Here is an 18,974-nt window from a genome sequence, read left to right on the forward strand (position 1 = left end):
GATATAAGAATTGCCTGCTTGGCGCAAAAGAACGGGAGATTACTATTGGATCACTAAATCAGGAGGCCATATTTGAAGCAATGATGCCATCTCTGGGCTGATCACGGGTTTTGAGAAATGAACTTAAGCTCACATAATGTTTACTTAAGTACAAGGCCGCAGTTGTTTTTCTGATGGTCCCATTAGATTAGACATACAAACTACTGGCCATTCTTACGACAGTCATATTCACTTTTGTGTCTTAATCCTAAACCTAACCCAGACCCTATAACCCTTCCTCCTGGCACTCACCCAAACCCTAACCCTTCCCCAACACAAATCTCAACTCCCTAATGCCCAAAATTGCATAAATCCTTGTTATAACTAGTCGTAAGAATGGCAACTTTGTATGAAATAAAAGGAACCAAGTCCATCAATTCCATGAAAGAAACTTAACCATGACTAAAAATGATGTATTTCAACATCATATTTAGGCAGTAATTTCATGACTATCACTAAAACCCTTGAATTGCTGTAATAGTGCATTATGTATTTGTTACAATTTATCAATTTATTTTACAGATGCCACAAACCTTGTCCTCAATTGCAACCAAAGATTTTTTGGATGAACCGCCATGATGATCGGATGAAGGGTATGCATCAACTCACAACTTGCCCAAATTGTTGATTGAGTTGCCACTGTCAAATTTTTGTAACGGTTATTAGAATAAAATAGTAAAACAATGCTATTGAAGGCCTCAAGTGAGAAGTCAGTCCCCAAATGTGTCACTCTCAGTTACAGAAATCTTTCATCTAGCTAAAGAATAAACTGACAATGCCAATGGTAGATTTGCCTACATTCAGTACTTCAGTTTCAATTTAGCAATATCACGTGGTGAAAACTGATAGAAGCCATGCACTGAGAGTTGAATATTGTAAGGATGACCAGTGAATAAGCAATTAGTCAATAAGCAAGTCAAACACTTTATCCCAATTGTCAGGACCTTTTCATGTGCACTTTCCTGAGAGATCAAGGATTCAAAACCATCTTGTCTATATTTTGCCATTTTTTATCCCAAGAATATTTTTTAGTAAAATGCACGAAAATGTACACCAAGTTTTGAACATGTTATATAGATTGACAGTGACGCCTCAATCAACAATTCATGCGAGTGGATGTTCAAAAGTCGTAACCACTGTATATGATGTGTGTGTGTGTATGTGTGTGAGACGGGGATAGGAAAAGGGTGCGGGAGGTCATGTGGGGGGGGGGGGGGACTATGGTGACCGTTGTGAGAGTTGGAAGTGTGTCTGATCACTGATTTGCTCATTTTGTAGCTATTGTTGTTATTCTAGTTGTTAGAGTAGTTATCGTAGTTATCTAGCTATCGTAGTCTAGCTATTATAGTTGTTATTCTTTTGGTTCCTGCTTATCATCTATTTTAACCTATTCAGCTTTCAGTTGTCCAGGCCAGGCCAGGTGACCAATGACGATGATAGATCGGGTTCGATTCAAGCTATATACGCTTGGTGTATTTGGTTATCGTGACTGGCGACTTGAGTCTATCTCATCTCATTTCCAAAGCGCGGTGGCTGGGTCCCAGGTATGCTTGCCACTTTGTTCTGCGGTCCTCATCTAAGTTTCGACGGTGATGATATGGACTTAGGTTCAGGGTACGTGTTCCCCTTGAGTCATTGTGGTTGATTGATGGGGGCAATAAGAGTTGCGTGTCGCTAGTCATTCAATTGGTCCCCTTGTTTTAGAGTGTTGGCGGGATAAGTCTTACGACTGTTAACAATAGTAAGCAATAGCTGGCCAGCGATCCCCTACCTGATCTCGAGGGGGATGGAATGACTGGGGTTGAGACCTGTTGTTAGCCTGCGGAATTTCGTCGGACGAAATGTCAGGCGTGTCCGTGTGGTACTTGTGCTAAACCAGTTTAGTGCTATTGACGAAGACATTGGGCTCTTTGGATAACAACAGTGTTCTTGACCTCCTTGTGCTCCACAAAGCTTATATATACCCGCTGAAATCGACAAGACGGCGATGAAGAAGGAGAGCCGGCCTCCAACTCGTCAGCCGAGAAGACACTGGATGGACCCGAAGAAGATGTTGCTGCCAATGTTGGAGCCATAAAGGGTAAGCATTACTTAGTCCTCAGTTACATCTGCATTAAAAGAAACATTACACAGATGTTAAAATAACTCATCTTCATCCACGAAAGGCACGTTACTACAATACGCGGCAAGAGTTGCACTTTTCAAATCGAATAACATACGCATTAGGCCAAGTGTGGTGCAGCCATTTCGAACGTGTAGCCAATTTGTATTCCGGAGAGTGCTCTCTGGAAAACGTTTTAAATCGGATTCAGTGTGATCGCAGCATGCAGTAGAAACACACAGAAATTAGATAAACCCCTCAACAAAAAATATGATTCTTTTTAGGCAGCCCGAGGCAACATTGTACAAGGGCCACAAGGACAAGGGACACAAGGACAAGGGACACATAAGACTATGCTGCAGTCTACAGGGTGAGCATCACTTAGTCCTGGTTGATATTATATCTACTCATGAAACAGACTTCATAACTGTCCAACCAGCAGATAAGGAGAGAAAAAAAATCATTTTTCGTGTCTCCGAACCCACACCCTGGTGGCCAAGTCATGAACTTTTATCCCTGAGTGAGACCACCTGAACGGTGCTGTGAAGTAACAGCAAAATGGGCAACTTGACCTCAATGATCTTGATTAGTTGGACAAATCATTAGTTACATTTCATGTAAGGTTATTAGTGATATCAGACATAAGCATGGATATAAAAATCCAAGGCAATTTCAAAGAAAAATAATAAAAAAAGAAGTAGAACTTGGAAGGGTGTCATTGAAATTAATGTCAACTTATACTTAGGAATCATCCCAAATAGACTGAAGCCAAAAGAAATTTTTTCTTTCCTGTGAACCCTACCCCCATATTATGACTAAAAGCTGAAGACTCTGTCTTCAACAAATGAAATTGGCCAGGAATCATGAAGATTATGCCTGCCAAAGAGTGTGGCTGATCAGCATTTTCTACAAGAAAATTACATCAACCAAGACACTCTTCACTCCACTTGATCCAGAAAAAGGCCCGTGAGCATCTTTCCAGCAGTCCCACTTTATAAAATGAAATGGCCACGGCCATTGTGCTCACCTGTCGACATGGAACAAGAATGGACTTGGACATGATGGGTGCTTTTGACTTCATTGATGATTTTTTTAACTCTGCCCCCTGGCGGCCACATTTGTAATCAAATCTGGACTGTAGTTGGTCGTTTGGGTCGGAATTGCCATGAGGCATCTTTGTACAAGTTTAGAATGATCTAGGTCACATCGTAAGAAATGTCAAAAGTTAACGACGGACGACGACGATCGAAGATTGGACGCCACGGTATCATGTATAGCTCCCCTGAAACCAGACACTTGAAGTGACCACAATATCCCACCCAAATGAAAAGAAAAAAAACCTTTGGTTTCAATCTATTAATTTTGAGATAGGTCCTTGAATGTAATTTTTCCTGTTATCTGCAGATCGAGATGATGGCTGTCGAGAAGATCCAACCACTTTACCAAGATCTACAATTCGTGCTATGGTAGATGTGACCCTCAAAGATTTTGGATGACGAAGGAATCCAACGCATATATGGTAATTATGAACAGATGACAAGGTAGCAAGCATATGGGTCCGAACACAACATGGGCTGCAGATTTCGTTTCTTTACCGGAGTAAAGTAGAGTCGTAAAATGTTGGATAAACTGCACAAGCAACATCAGTTTGGAATTGAATTGCAAATTAAGTGTCAAGAAGTATAGCATTGTGGTCGTCGGTATTAAGGCTTTTAGAAAATTACTACAAGAACACATTATTTTCTTAAATAACATTCAACCCCTTCCAGAAACTAGTGATGAACCTTAAATTTTGCTTTCCAGTCGCTCACAGACACGGGCAGACGACTGAGAGTCGAGTGGATTCAGTGGATCGAATGGTTACGCTCAGGGATATCCATGCGCAGGAGTGACGAACCACAGTTCAGGAAACGATGCCTTGACAGACCAATTCAAGGAGAACCTTCGCTAAGATCAGGAAGGGAACGTGTTTGCTGTGTGGATGGATTGAACACTTAAATGTCCGTCATTCTAATAGACTATAATAACAATCTTCTAATGGACTATCTGAATGACAGTCTAACTCCAAAGGGACTCTCTGGACTTAGGGAAAGCTACGGACATGAGCCCTGACATGATATCCTGCAGCCACCATGAGGACAGCCTATCTCATAACTTCAGAAGGATGCCATCACATGGTAATATAAACAAATCAATTTCAGTTTTTCAAATGTCCTTGATTTGGTGTAGCCATTGGCCTGATTTTAGAGATCGTGAGCTCTCTGTTGAGGAACAATTTTCCAACGTTGTCTAAAATTGCAACACCAATTACAGTGCGATTTTCATCAAACTCACAGTGATGATAGTTTGGACCGATCTTAATTAGTAAAACAATAAAATCTTGCAAAAAGAACTTAAGACAATAAGGAATGTTCATGACCTTATCTGTTACACATTCTACACATGTATTGCTATGCTCTAGATTTTTAAACTTTTCTTGAACTAAACAAAATTCTATCAATCTTGATGCATTTCATGGTCACATGGAGTTAGGGCATTATACTTTTCTGGAGTAAGGAACCTATCATCTGTGCAATTCTGATGAAAATCGCGTTGTAAGTTAGTATTCTAAAACACCTGGATTTAGAATGAACCGCACTTTAGAGTGTAAATGCACCATAGTGCCACCAAAGCCTGGTTTTGAGTGCAGCGGTTATGGTTATAGGCTGCTTGGGTTGGTGCAACATTGGTATTGAAACCAAAACCGCAAGGGTGGGGCTAAACCTTGGCTCTGCCTTGATTTTGGTCTGCATTTTAGCTCCACCCTTTGGCAAGACAACCTAAAACCTCCAGTTCGGTATCAATTCCGAAATCCCAAAAATGACTTGGAAAATGTTCCTCAACCGAATTGCCCCTTTGACAAAACTTCTCAAATTCTACAGTCCTTTGCATCCCTCTGCAACTGCTGATTTTCTGAGGATAGAATTAGTCATTGTAATGAAATCAGGCATGTCAAGGAGGAACACAGATTTGTGTCTCTTGCTAATCCAATGCAGCGCTCAGAGTGAGAGTCCTGAATGAAGGTTTAATAGAGACGATGTTTTCGAAAAGTTCTTTGTCTGAAACCTTTAGCACATTTCTTAACCAGCATGAGTTGCCTGCTGTACTACTACAAGATATCAATACGGTCAGCACAATGGTCCCTTGACATTGAATTATCAACTTCATCATGTGTACCTACATGAACAACCTTAATTTCATGTTGTCTTTTTCCTTTCAGCATGATGAGCCATCCCACAGAAGGGAGAAGGATGTTGTTGACCCAGCACATCCCATCCATGCTCCCATCGCCGTCAAGTAACAGTACGACGGTTAGTTTGTATTTTGTCACCGTAGGCTTTATCGTTTTATCAAAATATCTGATTGAAAGGTGATTTAATGAAAATTCAAATTTTTCTGATGGTGAGAGTGCAAATATTTACAATGCTTATGACAAGCATAGATTATTTTAATCTATGTTTGGTTATGACCATGACTTGTGCCATGGTTCAAATTCTTACTCTTTTCAGAGAAGGAATTGAAATTATGGGGGTTGGGTTGTTTCTGGGTAACAAGGATGCCAATGATAAGGCACACCAGAACCAAAACAAAATAATTTCCAAGCTAAATTTTGTGCTTAAGGTAAGAAGTAACAGCAATTTGAGGGGGATGAGTAAAATTGTTGGTGGCTATACCTGAGAGGAGCCAACAGCCGCCTTGGGCATATGAGGACCCTGAAATTCTTTTCAGGCAAAAGGTATTTTTCTGCTTACAAATCACCGAATTCATCAGATATTTGATGGTGGCATGATCCATCACTTTGGACATGGGGTCCATGTGTTGTTGTTTCGCTGACCCCACGAAACAAGAACACATGTGTCTGATGGAACTGTAGGCCTTTGATACTGTTTCTCAATCTCATCAGTACCACATAATCAACTGACATGGCCTGGGCTTTGATGCCCTGGACCATACTTCACACTGGCTGGCTCAGTTGCTCAATACATGCGCCTTCATGCTCGAGACAATTGACCAACAGTGATTTGTTGAATTTGAATTTCCTCCTTCTTGAAATACCATAAAAACTTCTTTCCAATTGAACTAAAACAGTTAGATAAACTCTCACTGTTTTATTGAAAATTTAAAGACTCATTCTTCCCCAGTGGTCACACAGTGAGCCGTTGTCAAAGCTATGTCATTCGACAATGGTGGCATGCATGCATGTGTTGTTACGGCTGACCAGGGACCCCAAATTGTTGATGATGATGTTGTCCATGGATACATCTCCTTGGGCAATAGGTGAGCACAATGGTTCCTTGAAGACAATTTTGGACTTGATACTGAATTGATTGAGAAAAGTGTACTTTGAAAACGTCAACTTTTAGACGTTTTAAAGTTTTTGTCCTGTATGAATGTACATGTATTTGTAAATCCTGTATGTAAATATTTTGTAAAATGTCTAAATAAAATGAGATCTGGACTCCATGACTTGGCAAAAAGTATGGTTAAGCCAACTTTTAATCTTTGCCCTGTCAAGGTCACCTCTTTTGTCATGCAAATGACATGTCATAACTGCTCCTTTTGTCATGCTAAGTGGCAGCCAGCTCTGTCCAGTGGCCATGACAAATGTGGTTCCTTTGTTATTCAAATTGGTTCCTGCAAATCAACAGCAGTGACCAAACCTATTGTTAGCTCACATGACTCACCGGAAGGCATGAACAATAGGTTTTGATACAATAGCTAACTGATGTGTTATAAACATGGTGAATGTATGAAGAGGTTGAGTCTATTGTGTTTGATCTCAATTTAGCATTGTGTTGCAAGGACACTTATCAGTGTTTCTTTGTGACATCTTGTGAAGAAGTTGACCACGCCTTAAAGGGATAGTGTTACATCCTATCTCCTGGTCCTCTTCTTGTATTGGGCTTTCGGAGTGGTGCAGTAAAAAAATAATGTACTAGGATCATTGTATAAACTATGATGTACAATGTATTAAGTCATTTCAAACATAAGCACCTGTCACCTGTGTGATGGAGATGGCGACTCCCTCCGATTGCGTAGGTTTTCTCCCGGTATGCGGGTTTCCTCCTACACTACATTCCAAATCGTCATGTGTTTTCCTTGTAATGTACAATAATAAAATTTTTTTGAAAGAGAAACTTTTTTTTTCTTATTTACTCTCCTGTTAGGACACCATCACTAGCCGAAACTTTTCACCAGACATCCCTCTACATCGAATGGTTTATCACCACTATGAATCCACATCGGTTTCCATAAAAGGCATGTCCACCACAGAACAGATATTCAAACCCTTGGCTATAGGTACTGTAAGGTTTTGTAGGGTATTCGTAGGTGATGATCACATTCACCTGAGTTCCCATTGAATGGTTTATCACCAGTAAGAACCCTGGCTAACACTAACAGAAGCCCAAGGCTGCTGCTAAAAAAATTACCCTTGGCTAAGGTACTGTTAGGTATTTGTAGGGTATTGTAATGAGGGTATAATTTGGCCGGGCCCTACTAAAAAAGAATTACCCTTGGCTGGGGTACTGTAAGGTATTTGTAGGGTATTCTGAGGTGATGATCACATTCACCTGAGTTCCCATTGAATGGTTTATCACCAGTATGAATCCTGGCTAACAGAAGCCCAAGGCTGGGACCCCCCCGGACCCCCTTGCCCTTCACAAATCCTACAAGGGGTCATCCCTTTTTAACAAAAATTAAAACTGTAAACTACTGGTAACCAAGGCCACACGTGCGCATTCGTATTTCCCGCGTATAGGAACCCAAACGCTATTGGTGACGTCACCTGTTATTACTGGAAGAACTCCGACATCCCTTAATGTGTACATTGATGATATAACAAATCGCGATTTTTGAATTTGGAATCCGGAACAGGCCGAAGTACCATATATTGGTCTCAGGTGATTATTTTTAATACCTGTTATATCAACTATCCTGTATCAACCTCTATTGGATGAGCGTTATCTAACATTTTGGTTTTCCCTTCTTTAGTTTATTGAAATTATCATCTACCTTTGTAGGAAATTGGGAGGCCCAACGTCACGTGTTCGTGGTGACTCGATCAATGTATATAGACCAATTTTGTGATATATTCTACTCAAATCTTTTTCAAATTTATGATAAATACAACTACAGAAGGGGAAATAATCCTATTCCGATGTTAGCTAGAGGTAGAAGACATATTCCTTCCCATCTTAGATGCTGCTTCTCTGGAAAAATTCTGCTGAAAAAGAAGAAATCTGGTCATAATGCACTAAAATTTTTGTACTGGTTTACATACTACTACATTACATACACTATACAGGGTGTTCCAAAAAACCAAATATGCCGGGCACTAACTCACTAGTATCAGACAAAAGACAATTTCACAACAGTCCAAAATTTCTTTCGGCGTTGACCAGTCATGAGCTTCACCTGGACAAAGGGTCACCGTGGCTTATGGGTTTGTCCAAAGTAACCTTATCCGCGCTGAGTCCTTATGAATGATGTGTTCTGAGACTGAGTAGTGTGCGCATTTCTTTGTGTTGGCTCTGATTTGTCTTTGTTGAAACCGTCATTTAGGCCATTAGGAAGCCATTAAATGGCCCAACGATCCGGCAGCTAAGTAGCATCGTTATTTATCGGTTTTTAGCTCACCTGTATTAGTGTATATAAACAACTTCAATTCACTTCAGTTCACTAATGACTAAGTTATTTTGCAGGGTCCTCGAGAAAACGAGTGCAGATTGTGAATGAAAGAAAGAAATGGAGGATACTATAGACAATTGTGTTCACATCAAGACTGAGCCAGCCGATGAGGAATTTGAACCACAGAATACTGGACAAGATTGTGGCCAGTATTCTGAGAGAGAACCAGTTCTGTCCATTGAGACACAAAACTGTGGTGATTTCAGTTCAAATGTAGGATATATCAAAACTGAGTCAAGTGAACAAAACTTCCATCATGTTGACAGAATAGATATGAATGAAAAAGAGGACTGTCCTGACCTTGATGTGGCAAAGATTAAATCTGAGTCTGATGAGGAGTTAGCACTAAAAGATGAGCCTGATTCATCTCCTTATACAAGCCAACCAGAGGATGATGTGGGTTTGTTTTTAGATCGAGATGCTGGTCACTGGGCACCCACGACACAAGGGGATGGTGTTGGATTGCCTTCTGATGGAGATGCTAGTCACTGGGAGGAGCTCAAACTCAAAGATGAGCCGATATCACCACCCAGGCCAGTGCAAGAGAGTCTAATACCAGCAACTGGGAATCGCGGTCTGTTGAGAATAGATGTTGAGGATCCGCTCCATCCTGTTCAAAGTGGGATAGTCAAGCAGGAACCTGAAGAAGAGGTGGAACTGGATGATCAGAAAGCTCTTAATTTTGATGTGGCGAATGTTAAGCATGAGGTAAGTGAATGGTCATATTGTAGTAAGGATTTGACCACAACAATCGACAGCACCCACATGCTCGGCTTCAGATAGAAGCTTAATGTAATGTACAGAGCTCTTTGGATCTCATGAACTGAGTATGTCCTTGAAAAAATTGATTGATTTTAACTTGATATTTCAGTTTAAAGACATTAATCCCAAATTCGGAGGACAAATTCACAACCACAGGCCGAGATAAGACATTTAAGATCCCTTTTATGTTTAGCGAGCCTAGTATAATTAGTATTCTAATGTTTACTCTCTATTTCAGCCATTGTCTGCTTCATGTACTGGCCAATTAAAGAGTTCTTGTGAAGCTGGAGGAAAAAACATCGGTGAGTAGATTTACATCAAATATAGACAGGGCTTTCGAACTTCTCTTGATCTTGGCCCACTGTTTTAAAAAGGTATCTGATGTTAAGTTATTTGCGTGAAAAACACGCCATCTCGGGACTTTTTAACTTCTATAAGCAGCCTGGAGCCTATAGGATTGAAATAGACTGCCCTCATATCATTTTATCCATTCTGCATTTATTTGTATACTCTAGTTTCACCCATGTAAGACCGCTTCTTAAATTACCACAAAATTGATGCAAAGGCCTAGCAGAAAACTTTGACAACATGACAATTTGACAGATTTGAGTCGCCAACAAATTGTCAATCCAAATTGAACATGTCGAATGGCACGAACGACCAGGTACACGTTTTGTGGCCTGATTTGAATATTTAGAAACGGTCTTATATCAGTGAAGCTAGAGAAGGTAACATTTGTAATAACCATATTTTTTGATTTGGCGAGTGTTTTTACATTTTGTTGATTAGTACTATAGACGTGGACAATTGATAGCGGGGCTACGTTATATTACGTCGTCTTTCACATGTAAATTCCAATTTCCAATTCCATTTTTTCGGAATCATTGGATCCCATCTGTCCATTACCCGTAAAAAATGTTAAAACATTTATGGTATCAGAAGTCTTTTTGGGCTCTTTCGTTGGTATCTTAGAATTTCTGTAATATGACCCGCTATCAACAGGCCATGTCTATAAGGTACATTCATGACTTGTACATTTACAGTGGAACTTCCCTTAGTGGACACCTCTCTAATAGGACACCTCTCTAATAAGGACATTAGTTTTGGTCCCAAAGTAGTTGTTTCCATTCAATTTGACCTCTCTTATCAGGGCCACTCTCTATTCAGGACAGCACATGTCAGTCCCGAGGGTGTCCCTAATAGAGAGGTTCCACTGTAGTTACATTACGTGCACTACAGCCATACTGTCATTTGAAATAACTGTCCAATGCTCAGTCTGCTGAGTTGATGTATGGGGAATGCTTGTTGCGAGAGGGACCATTAAAGCTTACTTTAAGGACAGTCGCCGATCTATCACTCGAATGGATTTGAACGACTTCAAAATGACAACTGCCGCAGTGTCATCGGAAAAGTATATCGGACAATAAGGAATTAGCCGAGGCAGAGGTCATCGCCAATTGGCTGTGAGATTCTTTGTCTATAATGGAATAATGGTTACCATTCAAATGTTACTGTTAGCAGAATATCTCCAGGAAGGACCATCTCATAAAAACGTATCTCCCCAAACTGACAAACTCGCTGGCAGAGTCTTGACGCCTCTAACCTCACATGAAGATTTGAAGGCTGGTCGAGATTCACTTGGAAGGATGAACCTCTAGCTTGCATCTCATTCTAACAAGTCTAATCCCACCTCTATGATAGGCAGTCTTGCATTTGTCAGGAAATTTACAATCTCTGAGCCTTGTACTGAGAGTGACAGAGGATGATTTTAGCTCTAATTCTGGACTAAAAAGCTGTTTACTCGTGACCAGTGACCAGTGTGATAAAGCATTCAGGTGTAGCAGTTAGTTGAGTGGACACAAGGATGCTTATCATTGAGAAACTAATTGCTCACTCCATCTTCAGCTTCTTTAACCGCAGCATGGATCAATATCCTCGAAGGAGTACCACCCTGCATCAGCACATCTCCGCGCAGACGGATTACCGCTACCGAAGAAACATATGCTAATAAATATTTTGTTTCATTTCGCAGGTTAAGTTTTTTACACACACATCTGTTTTCAGTTTCAGACGCATCATTGTACCAGCATGATATCTTTGAAGGTCTTCGTCCCTTACAGAGCGCTTCGACCAAAAGCCCAGGTGAGGCTACAGTTCACAGTCACACAGGTGGAAAGCGCTTCAAGTGTGACCAGTGTGATGAAGCATTTGCATGGACACAGGAGTATAAAAAGCATCGGCGTTTTCATCCAGGAGGAAAAACATTTAAATGTGGCTCTTGTGATAAAATATTTGATCACAAAAGTTGGCTAATTGTACACGAACGTGTTCATACCGGTGAAAGGCCATTTGCATGTAGTCAATGTGATCTAGTGTTTTCACTGAAAGGTCAACTTGCTCAGCATCGAAGGACGATTCATCCGACAGTGAAACATTTCAAGTGTGACAAGTGCGATAAATCGTTTAGATTTTGGAATGAACTAACGATGCATGTGGGGTTTCATTCTGGAGGCACAACATTCCAATGTCACTTTTGTAATCAAATATTCTCAAATGAAAGTGACCTCATTGTTCATAAGCACGTCCACTCGGGTGATCGAGAAAGACCATTTGCCTGTAACTGGTGCGATAAAACATTCAAGAACAATAGTCTCCTTGTTAGGCATCAGCATCGTCATTCTTAAGCTTCATATACACCATTTGAATGCGACCAGTGTGATAAAGTATTTACAACTAAAGCTTTTCTTACCATACATCAGTGGAATCATACTAGAGAAAAGCTGTTCAAATATGTTTGATCTGAATGATAAGATATGTACAGTTAAAGAGACAAGTAGTCTTATGGTGCAACAGCCTGTGCATATATATATACAAGAGAAAAAACATTTCGATGTGAAAATTGTAATAAAACTTTCAACACTAAATGTACTCTTGCTACACATACAAATACCTGTATTCATTCAGTAGTGAGACCATCCCCTTTGACCAGTGTGATCAAGTCTTTCAATAGAAATGTGCTTTGTTGATTGAGCATGAGCTTATTCATACAGGAGAAAGACCATTCAAGTGTGATCAGTGTGATAAAACATTTAAGAGACGAAATCATCTCAAAATACATCAGCGTATTCATACAGAAGAAATTCTTGTAGTGGCTGTAATGAAGCATCTGCAGGCCAAAGTCAAGTTGTTCTTTCAATAGAAATGTGCTTTGTTGATTGAGCATGGGCCTATTCATACAGGAGAAAGACCATTCAAGTGTGATCAGTGTGATAAAACATTTAAGAGACGAAATCATCTCAAAATACATCAGCGTATTCATACAGAAGAAATCCTTGTAGTGGCTGTAATGAAGCATCTGCAGGCCAAAGTCAAGTTGTTCTTTCAATAGAAATGTGCTTTGTTGATTGAGCATGGGCCTATTCATACAGGAGAAAGACCATTCAAGTGTGATCAGTGTGATAAAACATTTAAGAGACGAAATCATCTCAAAATACATCAGCGTATTCATACAGAAGAAATTCTTGTAGTGGCTGTAATGAAGCATCTGCAGGCCAAAGTCAAGTTGTTCTTTCAATAGAAATGTGCTTTGTTGATTGAGCATGGGCCTATTCATACAGGAGAAAGACCATTCAAGTGTGATCAGTGTGATAAAACATTTAAGAGACGAAATCATCTCAAAATACATCCGCGTATTCACACAGAAGAAATCCTTGTAGTGGCTGTAATGAAGCATCTGCAGGCCAAAGTCAAATTGTTCTCTCTCACATCAACATGACTAACAGGCCCTTCTACTGGTGCTGTGTTATGCAACACTTGATAAACCTGTGTACTCAGTTCCAATAAGTTTCTGTAACTTCACTTATTTTCTGTAATAAATATTTTTGACAAAATATTAATCTCATCTTGATTTTCTTCAGAGAGTGGAAGAGCACCTTGAAGCGCCATATTAACCAGGAGCCATAACCATTGGTTCATAGGAGATGGTCCACAAAATGTTTTCGTCATTCAATTTTGAATTGTTCAGTAGCCCTGCATCAGACAACCCAGTAGAAATGGATCGGTCGGGAGACTTCAGGAATATTGTCTGGAGCCTAGTTACATTTTGTGGCTTGTTTACCTACAAGTTCTTTATATATCCTTGTTTTTAGTTGCAGAAACATCATTGGACCTTAAGAGTCTTCAAGACTTGAACAGCTCTTCAACAAAAAAACAGATGAAAGTTACACCTAAGGGTCAGGAACGTACTCAGACAAAAGTGAAACAGTTCAAGTGTGACCAGTGTGATGAAGCATTTGCGTGTTTCGTCAAGTATAAAATGCATCGGAAACGTCATCAACAAGGAATAAAATGTCACTCCTGTGATAAAATATTCCAGTGTCGTAGTAAGTGTATTCAACATGAGGGTATTCACACTGGTGAACGGCCGTTTAAATGTGACCAGTGCGACAAGACATTCACTTGGCAAAGTGCACTTACTGTGCATAAACGCAATCATACAGGAGAAGGACTATTTGCTTGTAGCCAGTGTGGTCTAACATTTGCATGCGACACTGATCTTACTGATCATCAACGCATTGTTTCAACCGGAAAAACATTCAAGTGCAACAAGTGTGATAAAACATACAGATTATGGAATGAACTAACCATGCATTTGAGCTCTCATGCAGGAGAAACAATGTTCAAATGTAATTTTTGTAATAAGACATTTGCAAATGAGAGTGACCTCACAGAACACAAACATGTTCACAAAGGAGATCGAGAAAAACCATTTGCTTGTGAACTGTGTGGAAAGGCATTTAATATGCGAGGCGCTCTCACAGCACATCGGCGTATTCATACTGGAGAAAAACCTTTTAAATGTGATCTTTGTTTCAAAGCATTTAATCAGAAAAATATTCTCACTGAACATAGACGTATTCATACAGGAGAAAAACCTTACAAATGTGACCTGTGTCACAAAGCATACATGGGCAAGGGTCATCTTCGCAGACATACACTTGATAAACATACTTGTGATTGATTGAGAAATTGGCTCAAGACCTCTTCACATGTACCACGTGTTCTTCAAGGAACTTTGCCAGAAGAGATAGAGAATTTTCCTTGCAATGTCGTCTGTATAGATACTCAAGAATGGACACTTGGCAACCCAGTTATCAGAATTTGTGAACTCCTCATTTATTTGGAATAAAAATTATGATGAATATTAATATCTGTTTCGTTTTTCTATAGAGAGAGGAAGAGTTCCTTGGTGCCAGAGTGCGGCTGGTGAATTGGAGCAATAATCGTCATGCATCAGACGAAGACAACGACAGATTGGGTCTCGTCATTGGATGTTTATTGTCCGAAGCCTTAGTGTCAATTTGTGTGTAAGGCAAGGTCTTAGTTCTCTGTATCTTTTTTAGTTGCAGACACATCATTGAGCCAACATGATGCCCTTAAGAGTCTTCATGACTTGAACAGCTCTTCAACAAAAAAACAGATCAAAGTTACACCTAAGGGTCAGGAACGTACTCAGACAAAAGTGAAACAGTTCAAGTGTGACCAGTGTGATGAAGCATTTGCGTGTTTCGTCCAGTATAAAAAGCATCGGAAACGTCATCAACAAGGAATAAAATGTCACTCCTGTGATAAAATATTCCAGTGTCGTAGTCAGTGTATTCAACATGAGCGTGTTCACACTGGTGAACGTCCGTTCAAATGTGTCCAGTGTGACAAGTCATTCATTTGCCAAGGTTCACTTAATGTGCATAAACGTAGTCATACAGGAGAAGGAATATTTGCTTGTAGCCAGTGTGGTCTAGCATTTGCATGCGACACTGATCTTACTGATCATCAACGCATTCATTCAACGGGAAAAACATTCAAGTGCAACAAGTGTGATAAAACGTACAGATTTTGGAATGAACTAACCATGCATTTGAGCTCTCATGCAGGAGAAACAATGTTCAAATGTTATTTTTGTAATAAGACATTTGCAAATGAGAGTGACCTCACAGAACACAAACATGTTCACAAAGGAGATCGAGAAAAACCATTTGCTTGTGAACTGTGTGGAAAGGCATTTGATATGCGATGCGCTCTCACAGCACATCGGCGTATTCATACTGGAGAAAAACCTTTTAAATGTGATCTTTGTTTCAAAGGATTTAATCAGAAAAATATTCTCAATAAACATCTGCGTATTCATACTAGAGAAAAACCTTTTAAATGTGATTGTTGTTCCAAAGAATTTAATCAGAAAAATATTCTCATTAAACACAGACGAATTCATACTAGGGAAAAACCTTACAAATGTGACCAGTGTCACAAAGCATACATGGGCAAGGGTCATCTTCGCAGACATACACTTGATAAACATACTTGTGATTGATTGAGAAGTTGGCTCAAGACCTCTTCACGTGCACCACGTGTTCTTCGAGGAACTTTGCCAGAAGAGATAGAGAATTTTCCTTGCAATGTCGTCTGTATAGATACTCAAGAATGGACACTTGGCAACCCAGTTATCAGAATTTGTGAACTCCTCATTTATTTGGAATAAAAATTATGATGAATATTAATATCTGTTTCGTTTTTCTACAGAGAGAGGAAGAGTTCCTTGGTGCCAGAGTGCGGCTGGTGAATTGGAGCAATAATCGTCCAGCATCAGACTAACACAACGACAGATTAGGTCTCGTCATTGGATGTTTATTGTCTAAAGCCTTAGTGTCAATTTGTGTGTAAGGCAAGGTCTTAGTTCTCTGTATCTTTTTTAGTTGCAGACACATCATTGAGCCAACATGATGCCCTTAAGAGTCTTCATGACTTGAACAGCTCTTCAACAAAAAAACAGATCAAAGTTACACCTAAGGGTCAGGAACGTACTCAGACAAAAGTGAAACAGTTCAAGTGTGACCAGTGTGATGAAGCATTTGCGTGTTTCGTCCAGTATAAAAAGCATCGGAAACGTCATCAACAAGGAATAAAATGTCACTCCTGTGATAAAATATTCCAGTGTCGTAGTAAGTGTATTCAACATGAGCGCGTTCATACTGGTGAACGTCCATTCAAATGTGACCAGTGCGACAAGACATTCACTTGCCAAAGTGCACTTACTGTGCATAAACGCAATCATACAGGAGACGGAATATTTGCTTGTAGCCAGTGTGGTCTAACATTTGCATGCGAGACAGATCTTAATGATCATCAACGTATTCATTCAATCGGGAAAACATTCAAGTGCAACAAGTGTGATAAAACATACAGATTTTGGAATGAACTAACAAGGCATTTGAGCTCTCATGCAGGAGAAACGATGTTCAAATGTTATTTTTGTAATAAGACATTTGCAAATGAGAGTGACCTCACAGAACACAAACATGTTCACAAAGGAGATCGAGAAAAACCCTTGGCTTGTGAAGTGTGTGGAAAGACATTTAATAAGCGATGTGCTCTCACAGCTCATCGGCGTATTCATACTGGAGAAAAACCTTTTAAATGTGATCTTTGTTTCAAAGCATTTAATCAGAAAAATATTCTCACTGAACATAGACGTATTCATACAGGAGAAAAACCTTACAAATGTGACCTGTGTCACAAAGCATACGTGGGCAAGGGTCATCTTCGCAGACATACACTTGATAAACATACTTGTGATTGATTGAGAAATTGGCTCAAGACCTCTTCACATGTACCACGTGTTCTTCAAGGAACTTTGCCAGAAGAGATTGAGAATTTTCCTTGCAATGTCGTCTGTATAGATACTCAAGAATGGACACCTGGCAACCCAGTTATCAGAATTTGTGAACTCCTCATTAATTTGGAATAAAAATTATGATGAATATTAATATCTGTTTCGTTTTTCTACAGAGAGAGGAAGAGTTCCTTGGTGCCAGAGTGCGGCTGGTGAATTGGAGCAATAATCGTCAAGCATTGGACCAACACAAGTCAGATTGGGTCTCGTCATTGGATGTTTATTGTCTGAAGCCCTAGTGTCAATTTGTGTGCAAGGCAAGGTCTTAGTTCTCTGTATCTTTTTCAGTTGCAGCCACATCATTGAGCCAACATGATGCCCTTAAGAGTCTTCACGACATGAACAGCTCTTCATCGAAAAGACCCGGTGATGTTACAGTTCATGAACGTATTCAGACAGGGGTGAGACAATTCAGCTGTGACCAGTGCGGTGAAGCCTATAGGTGCTACAAATACTATAAAATGCATCAGCGTGTACATACAGGAGAAAAAACCTTCAAATGTGACTTTTGTACCGAAGTGTTCAGCCGGTTTATCTCTCTTAAACAACATAACCTTGTTCACTCGTCCCAGTCCTTCAAGTGCGATAGCTGTGAGAAAGCATTCAGAAGCCAAACTGAACTTACTGCTCATAGACGTACTCATAAAAGACAATATACCTGCAGTGAATGTGATAAGGTATTCTCTTTGAAATCTTTACTAGATGTTCATAAACACATTCATTTTAAACGTGGAGAGAAACTGTCGATATTTGAGTGTAACCGATGCGGTGAAACATTCAGTCATTTGACTGAGTACAATAATCATCGGCGCGTTCATAAACACGAAAAACGTTTAAAATGTTCCTCTTGCAATAAACTATTTCGGTATCCGAATGAGCTTATTAGACATGAACGTATTCATACTGATGAAAAACCATTCAAGTGCGATCAGTGTGACCATGCCTTCATAAGCCAGGCTGCCCTTAATGTCCACAAACGTATTCATACAGGAGAAACACTGTTTACTTGTCGGCACTGTGGGGAAGTTTTAAGATACTCTCATGAGCTGGTAAGACATGAATATCTTCATTCAAAAGAAAAACAATTGAAGTGTGATTTGTGTGATGAAGCTTTCAGATATTGGAATGAACTCACCAGACATAAACGCTTGCATTCAGGCGGGACGCCATTTGCCTGCGACCAGTGTGATAAAGCATACAAAAGCAACGGTCTCCTTGTTCAACATAAATGTAGTCATCATGGCGAAAGGTCATTTCAATGTGACAAGTGTGATAAAGCATTTACACGGAAGAGTCTTCTGATTCCTCATCAACGTATTCATACAGGAGAAAGACCATTCAAATCCATGAAGAGGAAATAATCTTAACAAGAACCAAGTGTGACCTCATTTTTGATAGTCATTTGTTTCCACATAATTTTGAAAGTGTACCTGATCCCGGCCAGAGATCCCGGGTGTGTCGTGAATTTTGACTCCAGACTACAGTCTCAATACCCCAGTACCTACAGTCCCAATACCCCAAATAAAATACCCAGATAAGTATGTAACACATAACCACAGAATTCAAGAGGATATTTCTCTCCCAATGTCTGCATGATGTCAATGAGGCCGAGCT

The 18,974-nt window shown here is 39.9% G+C and overlaps 1 protein-coding gene and 2 long non-coding RNA genes across 6 annotated transcripts; all 3 read left to right on the forward strand.

Annotated features, from left to right (window-relative positions):
- Positions 1–560: 560 nt before the first annotated feature.
- LOC135502184 (uncharacterized) lies at positions 561–2,486 on the forward strand. The gene is made up of 3 exons (XR_010449740.1): positions 561–632; positions 1,435–2,119; positions 2,425–2,486. It is a non-coding gene; the product is annotated as an uncharacterized LOC135502184 (long non-coding RNA).
- Positions 2,487–3,554: 1,068 nt separating this feature from the next.
- Positions 3,555–5,654, forward strand: LOC135502183 (uncharacterized). Its single transcript, XR_010449739.1, has 3 exons — positions 3,555–3,659; positions 3,944–4,317; positions 5,400–5,654. It is a non-coding gene; the product is annotated as an uncharacterized LOC135502183 (long non-coding RNA).
- A 2,603-nt stretch (positions 5,655–8,257) lies between these two features.
- On the forward strand, positions 8,258–18,962 carry LOC135502107 (zinc finger protein 391-like). Of its 4 annotated transcripts, none has more exons than XM_064794673.1 (4): positions 8,258–8,352; positions 8,884–9,577; positions 9,870–9,933; positions 17,649–18,962. In XM_064794673.1, the coding sequence occupies exons 2-4, from the start codon at positions 8,927–8,929 to the stop codon at positions 18,719–18,721; spliced, it is 1,788 nt and encodes a 595-aa protein (XP_064650743.1). In that variant the 5' UTR covers positions 8,258–8,352; positions 8,884–8,926; the 3' UTR covers positions 18,722–18,962. The 4 variants fall into 4 exon arrangements, with proteins under 4 accessions (XP_064650743.1, XP_064650745.1, XP_064650746.1 ...); XM_064794675.1 differs by lacking the exon at positions 17,649–18,962 and adding an exon at positions 13,780–14,796; XM_064794676.1 differs by lacking the exon at positions 17,649–18,962 and adding an exon at positions 11,696–12,816.
- The last annotated feature ends 12 nt before the right edge of the window (positions 18,963–18,974 follow it).

This window comes from Lineus longissimus, chromosome 18 (assembly GCF_910592395.1).
Source record: "Lineus longissimus chromosome 18, tnLinLong1.2, whole genome shotgun sequence".
NCBI lineage: Eukaryota > Metazoa > Nemertea > Pilidiophora > Heteronemertea > Lineidae > Lineus > Lineus longissimus.

What these genes read in the sequence shown, in the direction of transcription:
- LOC135502107 (XM_064794673.1), top strand. Translation starts at nt 8,927, where the DNA reads ATGGAGGATACTATAGACAATTGTGTTCACATCAAGACTGAGCCAGCC. An exon ending in TGGCGAATGTTAAGCATGAG is followed by an intron (nt 9,578 to 9,869) that starts GTAAGTGAATGG and finishes TCTCTATTTCAG; the next exon opens with CCATTGTCTGCTTCATGTAC. An exon ending in AGCTGGAGGAAAAAACATCG is followed by an intron (nt 9,934 to 17,648) that starts GTGAGTAGATTT and finishes TATCTTTTTCAG; the next exon opens with TTGCAGCCACATCATTGAGC.